This window comes from Salvelinus fontinalis, chromosome 17 (genome assembly GCF_029448725.1).
Source record: "Salvelinus fontinalis isolate EN_2023a chromosome 17, ASM2944872v1, whole genome shotgun sequence".
In the NCBI taxonomy this organism is placed as follows: Eukaryota; Metazoa; Chordata; class Actinopteri; order Salmoniformes; family Salmonidae; genus Salvelinus; species Salvelinus fontinalis.
Window position 1 is genome coordinate 41,570,974 of NC_074681.1, and position 17,261 is coordinate 41,588,234.

Consider the following 17,261-nt stretch of genomic DNA (forward strand, 5'->3'; position numbering starts at 1 on the left):
ATACTGAACAAAAATATATAAATGCAACATGCAACCATTTCAAAGATTTGACTGAGTTACAGTTCATTTAAGAAAATATGTCATTTGAAATATATTCATTTGACCCTAGGGCTTTAATACAGAAATAAATACTCCACAACCCCCCTTCACATCTGTCAGGTGGATGGATTATTTTAGCAAAGGAGAAATTCTCACTAACAGGGATGTACACAAATTTGTGCACAACATTTGAGAGAAATAAGCTTTGTGTGTATGGAACATTTCTGGGATCTTTTATTTCAGCTCATGAAACATGGGACGACACTTTACATAGTGCATTTATATTTTCGTTCAGTCTATATATGTATCCAATACGCATTCCAATATTCCAATCATGCATTTGTACGAGTATTTGAAACAGAACTATATTAAAATTCATATTTCACCCAGGTAAAATCTACAACACTACTTTAGAAGCGGACTCACAGTTCTCCAGCGACCGAGGAGTTGCGGGACAACTCGCGGGACTTGGGCGACAGGTCGTAGTCCGAGTCGGAGCGGTAGAGGAAGGACTCGCGCCGCTGCCCGTGGCCCCCCGTGTTGGGGTGCAGGACCAGGCCGGAGCTCGGGGACGCCTGGGGGTCCGACGGGCTGCAGCATGCAGACGGGGAATTCTCCACATCGAAGCTGCAGTAAGACACAGGAGAGAGAGAAAAACAGATGTCAGACTCACAGCGATGCACCTAGAATCGAGTGGTGAAGATCGAGGAAGAGTAGAGTAGAATAGACCACCTCAGAGTGGCAATTTGCCAGCAAACAGTGTAATCAAAAGCAATGAAATATTGAATACTGAAATCAGTGGGAAACCTAGACTGTGATAACAGTACCAAAATGAGTTTTCCTAGCCATTGGGGTTTTAGGCTAGGTTTCTGTAAAGCACTTTGTGACAACTGGTGATGTAAAAAGGGCTTTACAAAAACAGTTGATTAATTGAATAGGTGACACAGTGAAGTGAACTACTGTATGATAGGACCTGTACAGTTAACTGCTCAAATGTTTATTCTATACTACTGAGCTTTTATGTTCGTATTCTTATATTTGATTTCTTATTGTTGCATTGTGGAGAAGGAACCTGCAGGTATGCATTTCGTTGGACAGTGTATACCATGTGTATCCTGTACATACGACTAATACAACTTGAAACCTGTACAGTAGGTGACGGAGAGATCATAGAGTGATGCGGGAGAGGATTATCCTTCACTGTCACTGAATTAACCAATCAGGTCATGACAAATAATTATTTAACCAATCAGGTCATGACAAATAATGACTTAACCAATCAGGTCATGACAAATGAGATTGACGGTAGTCTGCTCAGATGAGTTGGCTGTGTTGTTCTATTGAGTCGGGAATCTTTTTACTACTTCAACATCCTTGTTGGGCCTATATGTCTTATCAGCGAGGGTCTGAGAGACGTAGACACATACAGTATTATACTGTTTAATTCAATGTTCCGAGGATTCATTTGTGGGGACTGGGGAGGCAGATACATCGTGGGGATTGCCCCTTGCGACTGGACGTAAATCGGGCATTGAGCACAACACAGAGAAAATTCATCCGCACACCAAACTTCGCTGCACAGAGCTAAGGCAGCAATGCCTTGTGTGTGATGCAGACGACACGCGAATGGCTCATAAACTGATGACAGATAATAAACGGATTTCCTCTACTGATGACGCCAAACATTACAAAGTGCCAGAGAGGTCAAGGGGTGAGCAGCCAAGGCAGGTGAGCAGAGCAGATGCTAGATAGAATATCCTGCTCAGAGGGAGGATACAAACAGAGGTGTACAAACAGAGATAATGCACCAACTAAGTGTGTGTGTGTGTGTGTGTGTGTGTGTGTGTGTGTGTCTGCATGTATTCATTTAAATTTGAAACGTGCTCACTCCAAATCCAAAATGCACCAAGCCACTACTCAAAAATGCTTTGTTGCCCTATCCACAGTTAATATCAAACCATACCACAGCATGACGTTAAGGTGCTACTAATATATAGTCCACAGAACACTCGCTAATCCTCCAACAGCAGAACACACTGCTGCACTACTACATATAAAGCCTCACAGTTCAGCCTTATGCCTCCAGGTTCTGTATTCACAAAGCCTCTCAGGGTGCTGATCTAGGGTCAGTTTTGCCTTTTAGATTATAATTATATGAACAGAGGGGACCTGATCCTAGATTCAGCACTCCTATTATGAGACGCTTGGGAATACTGACCCGACCTTTGACATCTATTTCCCCTCTACCACTCAGACTGCCTGGTAAATGAGTGCAGATCCTTAATGAAATTACACTGTTCCCATTTGAATATTTGCCCAACAGCATTTAACCCCACTGTAATCCCTACATGTAGGATTATCCCAGAACATATCTCTATATCCCACTGAGGCATTTCCTACTCCCACACCTCCCAGCGACCATGAGATCAGATTGACATAATGGATGGCAAATACAAGCGTAGGAACACACACATTGACACACACACATTGACACACACACACACACACACACACACACACACACACACACACACACACACACACACACACACACACACACACACACACACACACACACACACACACACACACACACACACACACACACACACACACACTTAATCTTACTCTCAACCACACGGCATGTTAGTACAGTACATCATCTGTAAATGTGTGTTCAAAGTTTTCATATTGCATCGCAAACACACAGCGGAATGCACCACCAAAGTAGCAATGCCTTTGCAAATCATTATTGTGCAAGGGCAATCCTATCTGAAATGACTTACTGTACAACAAGTAAATGTTGAAACACAGCCATTCTACAATCTATCATACACAGGTATTTATGGCAATACTGCAACCTACTAAAAAAAGTGTGAGATAAAATTTGTAAAAACAAATCAAGAAAGAAGAGTCACCTGTGAGTGGTGGAGGTGGAGTGACTCCTGACTACCTCCTCACTAAAGTCAAAGTGCACCCTGCCCCTGTGACAGATCGGTGACCTGGTGTACATCATCTCGCCTGCACCTCCTCCTCTCTCCTTCCTCCTCCGGATGGACATTTTGATTTCTCCTTTCTTTAATCAAGTTATCAAACACACTCGGAGCACACACACACACACACACCTCCTCTGATCTGATAGACACCACACTGACACTACGCTCTGCTCGCGCACGTGCACACTGAGCACAATATCCCTGACCAGAGGCCAACAGTGTGATGGCACAGGATTGGCTTGGCTGAGGGTAGAGCTGGGCTGGACTACATGGAATGGATTGTCTCTCTCTGTCTTTTGCTGTTCCTGTAGTATGCGCAGTCATCTGACTCTTGGTTCCACTGTGTCTGTCTAAGGGGGGACATTACAAGATTATTGGTATCATGAGCAAGACAGAGAGTGATTGAAAGAGAGAGCGAGAGAGAATAAGTGAGAGATGAAAGAATAAAAGGACAGCACAGTCACCACCAGAGGGCAACATTCGCCATGTAAAAATATTTTGGCTGCGAGGTTAAATGTCTGATATTGCTCATAGTGGACTTCAGGAAAACATCAAAACCATGGGTAGCATGTGAAAACTCTGCCTGATGCCATGCTTCCACCAGTACTTTGAAGCTATCAGTACAGTACTGATCACAAGCGCATGATGACGCCAGCTTGTGCGCCCATACGTGAATGTTTTTATTTTATTTATTTTTTTATTTCATTTTATTTCACCTTTATTTAACCAGGTAGGCTAGTTGAGAACAAGTTCTCATTTGCAACTGCGACCTGGCCAAGATAAAGCATAGCAGTGTGAACAGACAACAACACAGAGTTACACATGGAGTAAACAATAAACAAGTCAATAACATGGTAGGAAAAAGAGAATCTATATACAATGTGTGCAAAAGGCTTGAGGTAGGCAATAAATCGAATAATTACAATTTAGCAGATTAACACTGGAGTGATAAATCATCAGATGATCATGTGCAAGAAGAGATACTGGTGTGCAAAAGAGCAGAAAAGTAAATAAATAAAAGCAGTATGGGGTGAGGTAGGTAAATTGGGTGGGTAGTTTACAGATGGACTATGTACAGCTGCAGCGATCGGTTAGCTGCTCGGATAGCAGATTTTTAAAGTTGTTGAGGGAGATAAAAGTCTCCAACTTCAGAGATTTTTGCAATTCGTTCCAGTCGCAGGCAGCAGAGAACTGGAAGGAAAGGCGTCCAAATGAGGTTTTGGCTTTAGGGATGATCAGTGAGATACACCTGCTGGAGCGTGTGCTACGGGTGGGTGTAGGCATCGTGACCAGTGAACTGAGATAAGGCGGCACTTTACCTAGCATAGCCTTGTAGATGACCTGGAGCCAGTGGGTCTGACGACGAACATGTAGCGAGGGCCAGCCGACTAGGGCATACAGGTCGCAGTGGTGGGTCGTATAAGGTGCTTTAGTAACAAAACGGATGGCACTGTGATAAACTGCATCCAGTTTGCTGAGTAGAGTATTGGAAGCTATTTTGTAGATGACATCGCCGAAGTCGAGGATCGGTAGGATAGTCAGTTTTACTAGGGTAAGTTTGGCGGCGTGAGTGAAGGAGGCTTTGTTCCGGAATAGAGAGCCGACTCTAGATTTGATTTTGGATTGGAGATGTTTGATATGAGTCTGGAAGGAGAGTTTGCAGTCTAGCCAGACACCTAGGTACTTATAGATGTCCACATATTCTAGGTCGGAACCGTCCAGGGTGGTGATGCTAGTCGGGCGTGCGGGTGCAGGCAGCGAACGGTTGAAAAGCATGCATTTGGTTTTACTAGCATTTAAGAGCAGTTGGAGGCCACGGAAGGAGTGTTGTATGGCATTGAAACTCGTTTGGAGGTTAGATAGCACAGTGTCCAGGGAAGGGCCGGAAGTATACAGAATGGTGTCGTCTGCGTAGAGGTGGATCAGGGAATCGCCCGCAGCAAGAGCAACATCATTGATGTATACAGAGAAAAGACTGATGACGCCAAACATTACAAAGTGCCAGAGAGGTCAAGAGGTGAGCAGCCAAGGCAGGTGAGCAGAGCAGATGCTAGATAGAATATCCTGCTCAGAGGGAGGATACAAACAGAGGTGTACAAACATAGATAATGCACCAACTAAGTGTGTGTGTGTGTGTGTGTGTGTGATAGACACCACACTGACACTACGTATACAGAATGGTGTCGTCTGCGTAGAGGTGGATCAGGGAATCGCCCGCAGCAAGAGCAACATCATTGATGTATACAGAGAAAAGAGTCGGCCCGAGAATTGAACCCTGTGGTACCCCCATAGAGACTGCAAGAGGACCGGACAACATGCCCTCCGATTTGACACACTGAACTCTGTCTGCAAAGTAGTTGGTAAACCAGGCAAGGCAGTCATTAGAAAAACCGAGGCTATTGAGTCTGCCGATAAGAATATGGTGATTGACAGAGTCGAAAGCCTTGGCCAGGTCGATGAAGACGGCTGCACAGTAATGTCTTTTATCGATGGCGGTTATGATATCGTTTAGTACCTTGAGCGTGGCTGAGGTGCACCCGTGACCGGCTCGGAAACCGGATTGCACAGCGGAGAAGGTACGGTGGGATTCGAGATGGTCAGTGATCTGTTTGTTGACTTGGCTTTCGAAGACCTTAGCTAGGCAGGGCAGGATGGATATAGGTCTGTAACAGTTTGGGTCCAGGGTGTCTCCCCCTTTGAAGAGGGGAATGACAGCGGCAGCTTTCCAATCCTTGGGGATCTCAGATGATACGAAGGAGAGGTTGAACAGGCTGGTAATAGGGGGTGCGACAATGGCGGCGGACAGTTTCAGAAATAGGGGGTCCAGATTGTCAAGCCCAGCTGATTTGTATGGGTCCAGATTTTCCAGCCCTTTCAGAACATCTGCTATCTGGATATGGGTAAAGGAGAAGCTGGGGAGGCTTGGGCGAGTAGCAGCGGGCCGGGCGGGGCTGCTGGCCAAGGTTGGAGTCGCCAGGTGGAAGGCATGGCCAGCCATTGAGAAATGTTTGTTGAAGTTTTCAATTATCACGGACTTATCAGTGGTGACCGTGTTATCTAGCCTCAGTGCAGTGGGCAGCTGGGAGGAGGTGCTCTTGTTTTCCTTGGACTTTACAGTATCCCAGAACTTTTTGGTATTTTAAGATATTTTAAAAATGGGTTCTATTTGACTCAGAATTCCATGACGTAGAATAGCGGCATTGTAGTCAGAATAAATGGTTGCAGTTCAATGCATGATAAATATAGCTAATTCACCAATACATTTCTTGGTAGTCACAACAAATATTGCTATCAAGTTGTAAATCCCAGCCGGCTTGATACATTGTTTGCTGCCTTCAGGCAGCCATTCATGATGCACTGTTTCAGTTTCAATATTTTCGACAAAAAGACGAATGTAATTAAGGCTGGGAATGTCAATACAATCAAACTAGCAAGGGCAATGATCACAAGTCAGTCATAACGTGGTTAATAGGCTAGTGTATCTATTTATTTAAGCAAGCAAAAAAACACAGAGCCTAACGTTAGCTGGCTAGCTAACTAGCTGCTGGGAGGGTGTCATATCATTGGATGAGTGTGTGAGTGGCCAACTTTTTCCCCCCATATTGTTTTTCGTTGGCTACAGCTAGAGATGTCATTTGGTTACCTAGCAAGAAATGTGAATCACTTTGATAGCTAGCTATGCTAAACTTTAACGACTATTCACAGTTAGCATATCGCTTAGATATCAATCAAATGTACAGTTGAAGTCGGAAGTTTACATACACCTTAGCCAAATACATTTAAACTCAGTTTTTCCACAATTCCTGACATTTAATCTGAGTAATAATTCCCTGTCTTAGGTCAGTTAGGATCACCACTTTATTTTAAGAATGTGAAATGCCAGAATAATAGTAGAGAGAATTACTTATTTCAGCTTTTATTTCTTTCATCACAAATGCTTGGGGTCATTGTCCATTTGGAAGACTCATTTGCGACCAAGCTTTAACTTCCTGATTGATGTCTTCAGATGTTGCTTCAATATATCCACATAATTTTCTTTCCTCATGATGCCATCTATTTTGTGAAGTGCACCAGTCCCTCCTGCAGCAAAGCATCCCTGAAACACTTCTGCGAGCATGCCTTTCTAATCGAACTGGCCCGGGTATCCTGAAAGGATATCGGCCTCATTCAGTCAGTAGAGGATGCCTGATCATTCTTTAAAAGTAATTTCCTCACAATCTTAAATAAGCTTGCCACTTTCAAAAAATGTAGAACTAAGAACAGATATAGCCCTTGGTTCACTCCAGACTTGACTGCCCTTGACCAGCACAAAAACATCCTGTGGTGCACTGCAGTAGCTTCGAATACTCCCCGCGATATGCAACTTTTCAGGGAAGTCCGGAACCAATACAAGCAGTCAGTTAGGAAAGCAAAGGCTAGCTTTTTCAAACAGAAATTTGCATCCTCTAGCTCTAACTCCAAAAAGTTTTGGGACACTGTAAAGTCCATGGAGAATAAGAGCACCTCCTCCCCGCTGCCCACTGCACTGAGGATAGGAAACACTGTCACCACCGATAAATCCACAATAATTGAGAATTTCAATAAGCATTTCTCTACGGCTGGCCATGCTTTCCTCCTGGCTACCCCAACCCCGGCCAACAGCTCCGTACCCCCCACAGCTACTTGCCCAAGCCTCCTCAGCCTTTCCTTCACCCAAATCCAAATAAGATGTTCTGAAAGAGCTGCCAAACCTGGACCCGTACAAATCAGCTAGACAATCTGAACCCTCTCTTTCTAAAATTATCCGCCGCCATTGTTGCAACCCCTATTACCAGTCTGTTCAACCTCTCTTTCGTATCGTCTGAGATCCCTAAAGATTGGAAAGCTGCCACAGTCATCCCCCTCTTCAAAGGGGGCGACACTCTAGACCCAAACTGTTACAGACCTATATCCATCCTGCCCTGCCTTTCTACAGTCTTCCAACGCCAAGTTAACAAACAGATCACTGACCATTTCGAATCCCACCATACCTTCTCTGCTGTGCAATCCGGTTTCCGAGCTGGTCACGGGTGCACCTCAGCCACGCTCAAGATACTAAATTGTATCATAACCGCCATCGATAAAACACAGTACAGTGCAGCCGTCTTCATCGACCTGGCCAAGGCATTCGACTCTGTCAGTCACCACATTCTTATCGGCAGACTCAACAGCCTTGGTTTCTTAAATGACTGCCTTGTCTGGTTCACCAACTACTTCTCAGATAGAGTTCAGTGTGTCAAATCGGAGGGCCTGTTGTCCGGACCTCTGGCAGTCTCTATAGGGGTACCACAGGGTTTAATTCTCGGGCCGACTCTTTTCTCTGTATATATCAACGATATCGCTCTTGCTGTCGGTGATTCCCTGATCCACCTCTACGCAGACGACACCATTCTGTATACATCTGGCCCTTCTTTGGACACTGTGTTAACAAACCTCCAAACGAGCTTCAATGCCATACAACACTCCTTCCGTGGCCTCCAACTGCTCTTAAACGCTAGTAAAACTAAATGCATGTTCTTCAACCGATCGCTGCCCGCACCCGCCTGCCCGACTAGAATCACTACTCTGGACGGTTCGGACTTAGAATATGTGGACAACTACAAATTCCAAGGTGTCTGGCTAGACTGTAAACTCTCCTTCCAGACTCACATTAAACATCTCCAATCTAAAATTAAATCTAGAATCGGCTTCCTATTTCGCCACAAAGCCTCCTTCACTCACGCTGCGAAACATACCCTCGTCGTAAAACTGACTATCCTACCGATCCTCGTCTTCGGCGATGTCATTTACAAAATAGCCTCCAACTCTCTACTCAGCAAACTGGATGTAGTCTATCACAGTGCCATCCGTTTTGTCACCAAAGCCCCATATACCACCCACCACTGCGACCTGTATGATCCACTGGATAATGGTCATCTATAAGTCTTTGCTAGGTAAAGCTCCGCCTTATCTCAGCTCACTGGTCACCATAACAACACCCACCCGTAACACGCGTTCCAGCAGGTATATCTCACTGGTCATCCCCAAAGCCAACACCTCCTTTGGCCGCCTTTCCTTCCAGTTCTCTGCTGCCAATGACTGGAACGAATTGCACAAATCGTTGAAGTCTTATATATCCCTCACTAACTTTAAGCATCAGCTATCGGAGCAGCTTACCGATCGCTGCAGCTGTACAGAGCCCATCTGTAAATAGCCCATCCAATCTACCTACCCCATCCCAATACTGTTTTTATTTACTTTTTTGATATTTTGCACACCAGTATTTCTACTTGCACATCATCATCTGCACATCTATCACTCGTGTTTAATTAGCTAAATTGTAATAACTTCGTTACTATGGCCTATTTATTTTCCTTACCTCCTCCTGCCATTTGCACACACTGTATATAGACAATTTGTATTGTGTTATTGATTGTACATTTGTTTATTCCCTGTGTAACTCTATGATGTTGTATGTGTCGCACTGCTTTGCTTTATCTTGGCCAGGTCGCAGTTGTAAATGAGAACTTGTTCTCAACTGGCCTACCTGGTTTAATAAAGGTGAAATAAAACACGGCTCCTTCCTGAGCGGTATGACGGCTACGTTGTCCCATGGTGTTTATACTTGCGTACTATTGTTTGTACAGATGAACGTGGTACCTTCAGGCATTTGGAAATTGCTCCCAAGGATGAACGACTTGTCGATGTCAACAATTTTTTTTCTGACGTCTTGGCTGATTTCTTTTGATTTCCCCATGATGTCAAGCAAAGAAGCATTGAGTTTGAAGGTAGGCCTTGAAATACATCCACAGGTACACCTCCAATTGACTCAAATGATGTCAATTAGCCTATCAGAAGCTTCTAAAGCCATGACATCCTTTTCTGGAATTTTCCAAGCTGTTTACATACACTAAGTTGACTGTGCCTTTAAACTTCTGACTCCCTGGAATTGTGATACAGTGAATGATAAGTGAAATAATCTGTCTGTAAACAATTGTTTGAAAAATTACTTGTGTCATGCACAAAGTAGATGTCCTAACCGACTTGCCAAAACTATAGTTTGTTAACCTGTTGAGGATGGGGGCGCTGTTGAGACAATTTATGCTAATTGGGTAATTTTTGAAACGGCTTCTCACAAAATCCTTGATCGTACAATATGCATATTATTATTATTATTGGATAGAAAACAGTCTATAGTTTCTATAGGAGTTGAAATTTTGTCTCTAAGTGGAACAGAGCCCATTCTACAGCAATTTCCCTGACATGGATTCAGATTTCAGAAATGTTGGCCACTGTTCTGAAGTCAGTTAAAAGGGCACTGTTATTGCTATGACTGTACGGACACTTCTTACGTCTTCCCCTGGATGCCTTTACGTGATAACGATTCCAATGGGGTCGATTGCGCGTTCACAGGCCCTATAAATCAAAAAACCCTGTAGCTAGCAAGTCTTTTCTTGGTGCGTCACGCGCGTGGAGGACACCAACCCTCTCCTGTTCCAAGCGTTAGTTTAGCCTGTTATATTTCTCCGGTCATCTTTTCACTCGTTATAGGAGTTAAAAACATCATAAGGTAGTTAATTTAAAGCGTTTTATAGCAATTTATATCCGTTTAGTGCGATTTTGGGACATTTATTTCTTTAACGCTGTGAATAGCTGGGCACGCTTTCAGTTCATCCCGAACACAGTTGGCATTTCCACATGGCAAGAGGACAGCTTTCCACCAAAAGACGATTACTCCCAAGAAAGGATCCTTTGCCCAAGATACTGATGGAAGAACAGCTCAAGGTAGGACATTTTTATTATGATAAATCGTGTTTCTGTCGAAACATTTTAGTGGCTTAGGACGCCATGTTTTTTGACGTAGCTTCGCTTGGCGCAAACTGTATTGAAAAGTAAGGATAAATTAAAAAATGTAATTCCGCAATTGTATTAAGAATTAAATTGTCTATCAATCCCTGTCCACCCTATATTTTTTAGTCACGTTTATGAGTATTTATGTATAAGAGTAGATCACTGTCTAAGTGGCGCAAGGACATTTTCTGACCAGCTTGTCTACATTTCACATTGTCTAACCATGATTTTGGTGGCTAAATATAAACATTTGCGATCAAACTCTATATGGATTGTGTAATATGATGTTACAGGAGTGTCATCGGAAGAATTCTGAGAAGGTTAGTGAAAAAATTAATATCTTTTGGCGATGTTGACGTTATCGCTCACTTTGGCTAGAATCAATGCTGGGCTGCTATGTGCTATGTGCTATGCTAATATAACGATTTATTGTGTTTTCGCTGTAAGACACTTAGAAAATCTGAAATATTGTCTGTATTCACAGGATCTGTGTCTTTCGATTCGTGTATGCTGTGTATTTTTACGAAATGTTTGATGATTAGTAAGTAGGTAAACACGTTGCTCTAAGTAGTTTTTCTATTCCATTTGTGACGGTGGGTGCAATTGTAACCTATGCCATCTACCTGAAATATGCACTTTTTTCTAACAAAACCTATCCCATACCATAAATATGTTATCAGACTGTCATCTAATGAGTTTTTTTGTTGGTTAGGGGCTATAAATATCTTAGTTTAGCCGAATTGGTGATGGCTACTGGTGTTGGTGGACAAATAAAAGATGGTGGATTATGCTAATGTGTTTTTAGGTAATAGATGTACATCTTTACATATTGTGTCTTCCCTGTAAAACATTTTAAAAATCGGACATGTTGACTGGATTCACAAGATCTGTGTCTTTCATTAGCTGTATTGGACTTTAATGTGTGAAAGTTAAATATTTAAAAAAAATATTTTTTTTGAATTTCGCGGCACTGGTTTTTCAGTGGGGGGGGGGGGGTGCCGCTAGCGCCACGCTGATCCTAGACAGGTTAACAAGAAATTTGTGGAGTGGCTGAAAAACAAGTTTTAATGACTCCAACCTAAGTGTATGTAAACTTCCGACTTCAACTGTACTTGGCGTCGATCAAATGGGCAGGCAGGCAGACAAATTCCCATTCAGTTGTCAAAACGTGGGCTGGGACAAGCATGCATTGGCAGGCAAGCTGCAGAAGGGCGAGCAGGCTACTATTCCCCATAGTTTATGAGTACAATTTTGACTGCCAACTAGAAGCTGAAAAAGTTTGATTAGGTTTATCTACCTTTTCCTCATTAGATTTTAGCTGATCTTGTTCTGGCTAACATTAGTTGTTGATCTTTTTGTGGATGTTGTACATAGACAACTGAGGGAGAAATATCCTACCTCTTCCTGTTTGTTCGATCAATAGGACTGTAAAGTTCCCAAATGTAAGTGGTGTACTTTGTGGCTTTTGGCGAATGCTTTCTAATGATCTAAAGTCGCACTGTTGCTACTGCCTGTTAACACACAGTCCAGTTCAAAGTGAATGGTGGCAGGCCCATGTGGAAAATGGCTTATTTGCATATAGGTCTACTGTAGCTCTGATTGGCTGTGGCGCACAGTTTGTGTAGAGTCCGGTCCTGGACAAGACTGACACTTTTTAATTAGGTTTTATTTACCGCAGTGTCTATCAAGTGTTCAAACGCTTTCCCACTTTATATTGCTATATCATTTTCACAATGCCTTACTATACTGTACGCCATGCAAAATCATTCTATAAAAGTATAAAAATGTGAAAATGACCATATCTGCCTGCGGCTATGGAACCCTAACCTGTTCACCGGACGTGCTACCTGTCCCAGACCTGCTGTTTTCAACTCTCTAGAGACCGCAGGAGCGGTAGAGATACTCTTAATGATCGGCTACGAAAAGCCAACTGACATTTACTCCTGAGGTGCTGACTTGCTGCACCCTCGACAACTATTATTATTTGACCATGCTGGTCATTTATGAACATTTGAACATCTTGGCCATGTTCTGTTATAATCTCCACCCGGCACAGCCAGAAGAGGACTGGACCTCATAGCCTGGTTCCTCTCTAGGTTTCTTCCTAGGTTTTGGCCTTTCTAGGGAGTTTTTCCTAGCCACAGTGCTTCTACACATGCATTGGTTGCTGTTTGGGGTTTTAGGCTGGGTTTCTGTACAGCACTTTGAGATATCAGCTGATCTAAGAAGGGCTATATAAATACATTTGATTTGATCTAGGTGCTTTTCATAAAATGTAAAAAATAAAAAATAAATAAAAAGGTATATTCTTCCTGGAGGTGTATATGAACAGATTTTAATAAGATTTCATGTTGCTAAAATGCTCTCAGTTCCACATTAATTAATATTAATAGTGTCTGCTATACCAGTTTGGGGGCCACATCAGGCACACAAGCTGCTTTTTGTGGCCCCCATGATAACTGCAAAACTGACATTGACCCCAGGTAATTTGGGTTTAAAATTCTGGGTTTAAACAAGTGAATGTACCCATTACTGTGTTAGAGCAGTGGGAAAGCAAAATGCCCTCAAGGGGGAAAGAGGCGATGACGTACTCTGCAGTGTCTGACCAGAGATGTGGAGTAGAGGGGAGTAGGGAGTAGGACAGGGTAGGAAACACTCAGTAAAGGGTCATGGGCCTTGGGCCAAACACAGCCAAAGGGATGGAATGATGACATGGAATGATGTTCAACTATTCTAAACCTTTGAATTCACTTTTAGAAACACCATATTTGCGCAATGCCGGCCGGTAGCCTATAGCCTAGTTTGTAAGTTAATTTCGCCTTGAAGACGCTCTTATAGTCACATGCCCTAATCATAGTCAACAAATATAATTTGTTATATCAATGGATTAAAATATTTGAAAATGATTTTTTTTTTTAAACTCAGTTTCACAATCCCTGACATTAATTCCTAGTAAAAAGTCCCTGTCTTAGGTCAGCTAGGATCACCACTTTACTTTAAGAATGTGAAATTTCAGAATAATAGTAGAGAGAATGATTTATTTCAGCTTTTATTTCTTTCATCACATTCCCAGTGGGTCAGAAGTTTTACATACACTCAATAAGTATTTGATAGCATTGCCTTTAAATTGTTTAACTTGGGTCAAACGTTTCGGGTAGCCTTCCACAAGCTTCCCACAATAAGTTGGGTGAATTTTGGTCCATTCCTCCTGACAGAGCTGGTGTAACTGAGTCAGGTTTGTAGGCATCCTTGCTCGCACACGCTTTTTCAGTTCTGCCCACAAATTTTATATAGGATTGAGGTCAGGGCTTTGTGATGGCCACTCCAATACCTCGACTTTGTTAACCGTAAGCCATTTTTCCACAACTTTGGAAGTATGCTTGGGGTCATTGTCCATTTGGAAGACCCATTTGCGACCAAGCTTTAACTTCCTGACTGATGTCTTGAGATGCTGCTTCAATATATCCACAATTTTCCTCCTCATGATGCCATCTATTTTGTGAAGTGCACCAGGCCCTCCTGCAGCAAAGCACCCCCACAACATGATGCTGCCACCCCCGTGCTTCATTGTTGGCATGGTGTTCTTCGGCTTGCAAGCGTTCCCCTTTTTCCTCCAAACATAACAATGGTCATTATGGCCATGTGCAGTTGCAAACCGTAGTCTGGCTTTTTTATGCCGGTTTTGGAGCAGTGGCTTCTTCCTTGCTGAGCGGCCTTTCAGTTTACGTCGATATAGGACTCGTTTTACTGTGGATATAGATACTGTTGTACCTGTTTCCTCCAGCATCTTCACAAGGTCCTTTGCTGTTGTTCTTGGATTGATTTGCTCTTTTCACACCAAAGTACATTCATCTCTAGGAGATAGAACGCTTCTCCTTCCTGAGTGGTATGAAGGCTGCGTGGTCCCATGGTGTTTATACTTGCGTACTATTGTTTGTACAGACGACGTGGTACCTTCAGGCATTTGGAAATTGCTCCCAAGAATGAACCAGACTTGTGGAGGTCTACGATTTTTTTTCTGAGGTCTTGGCTGATTTCTTTTGATTTTTCCATGATGTCAAGCAAATAGGCACTGAGTTTGAAGGTAGGTCTTGAAATACATCCACAGGTACACATCCAATTGACTCAAATGATGTCAATTAGCCTATCAGAAGCTTCTAAAGCCATGACATCCTTTTCTGGAATTTTCCAAGCTGTTTAAAGTCACAGTCAACTTAGTGTATGTAAACTTCTGACCCACTGGAATTGTGATACAGTGAATGATAAGTGAAATCATCTGTCTGTAAACAATTGTTTGAAAAATTACTTGTGTCATGCACAAAGTAGATGTCCTAACCGACTTGCCAAAACTATAGTTTGTTAACAAGAAATGTGTGGAGTGGTTGAAAAACGAGTTTTAATGACTCCAACCTAAGTGTATGTAAACTTCCGACTTCAACTGTGTATACAGGGTCAGTTCCAATACCATATTTACAATGTGCAGGGACACTGGAGTGATAGAGGTACAGTGCATTCTGAAAGTACTCAGACCCCCTTGACTTTTTCCACATTTTGTTACATTACAGCCTTATTATAAAATTGTTTAATATACATTTTCCCCCTCATCAATCTACACACAATACCCCATAGTGACAAATGAAAAACATGTGTTTAGAAATTTTTGCAACATAATTTTTTTATTAAATATCACATTTACATAAGTATTCAGACCCTTTAAACACCAGTTCCTGGAAAATGTAAACTGAAACCATGACCTCTGTGACCTCTGACCTCTGAATCTGTGACCTAGCCTACAAATCATGTAGGTTTGCTTATTAACATGCTCTTCTTCTCACTTCAAGTGTTCACCGGGGGTGACATACTCTTGGAACAACAACACCCACAGAACTTTTTTCAGTTTGTAATTTCTTTCAAGAATGACGACAGACATGTTAATTAATAAGCAAACCTATATTATTTGTAGGCTAAGTCACAGATTCCGAGGTCATGGGTTCAGTTCACATTTTCCAGGAACTGCTATTTATTCCTCCTGAGGCAACCAGAGGCCTACTGTACTTGAATTACCCAATATGCATTTCAACAGTGCCATTTCACACAATTACTTATCAAGGCATAAGTTGCCTAAATGTTACAAAAGATGGGGGGGGGGGGGGGGGGGGGGGGGGTGAAATCACACAACAGTGACCAGGGTTTAAGACGTGAAGGTGGGGCGGAGGTGTGTCTACAGATACGTCGTATTCTCCATGCACTGTAATTTACAAATTGATAAGAACTATTGATAAGAGCTAGATAAACAAGTCATCCGTCTGTAACTACACATAGTAATTGTTTTAGATGATTTTTTCCTTATGATCCCTGGAGACGAATGTGACACCAGCCATATCCAAGCAAACTGACTCTCATATCAACATGACATGTATTGTGGAACCTTTTCCACAGTGAAGTAGTCTATAAATAGCCGTGCCGTTATTCTGAATTTTTATTGTGTGCCCTCATAATTTGCATGGATGAAATTTGGAGACCCTAGCTACAGACTTCTGTAGGGCTGAACCTGCCGAGATCATGTATTTGCTTATAATGTTTTAATTATATACCCGGGCTTTCCTCCGTTTTATTTTACAATTTGTATCATGTTACATATTAGCTACTGTCGGGAGCCACCGTCAGCAATACCCGCATACATTTAGAACTGTCTCTTTAGTGTTAGTTTTCTTTAATTTGTAGCTTACATATTGCATCATTCCATTCCATTGACCTTTCTTTCCTCTGTCACATCCTTGTGAATTGTTCCTGAGGGTTGCGAGCATTAGTGGATCATACTAAGCTAACGTTGTGCAATAGTTTGGGACATGTAGCCTATTTGAATCATTATGAGACCACACGTAGCAGGTTAAACCTGGAGCCGGGTGCCCAGTTCACGATGACTGGACCGCTGTCATACCGTTCCATGATTAGTGTGGACGAGGGTTGATTTACAGGACTATTGTTCCACCCTTATTGAGCACTTATCAACCTCCAATATTTCATGGATTGAACTTAAAAATGACAACGTTCAGGATGAATCAAACTTCTGTATTTTTGATTCAACCATATATTTATAAAGGCTCTCCAAACCAGTTTTTTTTTATTTTTTAAATATGATTTATGCCTACTTTCCTAATCCTAAAATTTGCCTAAATATTCTACAATTTCAGAGTATTTTTTAAATCTATCAGTTTCAATGAAATGATGAAAATGCACATTTAGATGGCTTTCTTTCATTGAGCCCTATATTCTGAACCCGATGTATTCTAGTCTGTCGTCAAAATTCTAATTACAGGTACACCGTATTTAAAGTGATGCCTGAGAACACATGTACTCAAAACCCTATAGGAAAAT

At 42.3% G+C, this 17,261-nt stretch overlaps 1 protein-coding gene across 1 annotated transcript in view; it reads right to left on the minus strand.

The window, feature by feature from the left end:
• Window positions 1-17,261, minus strand: part of LOC129814410 (cAMP-specific 3',5'-cyclic phosphodiesterase 4B-like) — a 144,408-nt gene that overhangs the window by 66,022 nt on the left and 61,125 nt on the right. Inside the window, exon 4 of the mRNA XM_055867516.1 lies at window positions 466-666. Coding sequence (XP_055723491.1) covers window positions 466-666 — 201 coding nt within the window. The remainder of the gene's footprint in view (window positions 1-465; window positions 667-17,261) is intronic.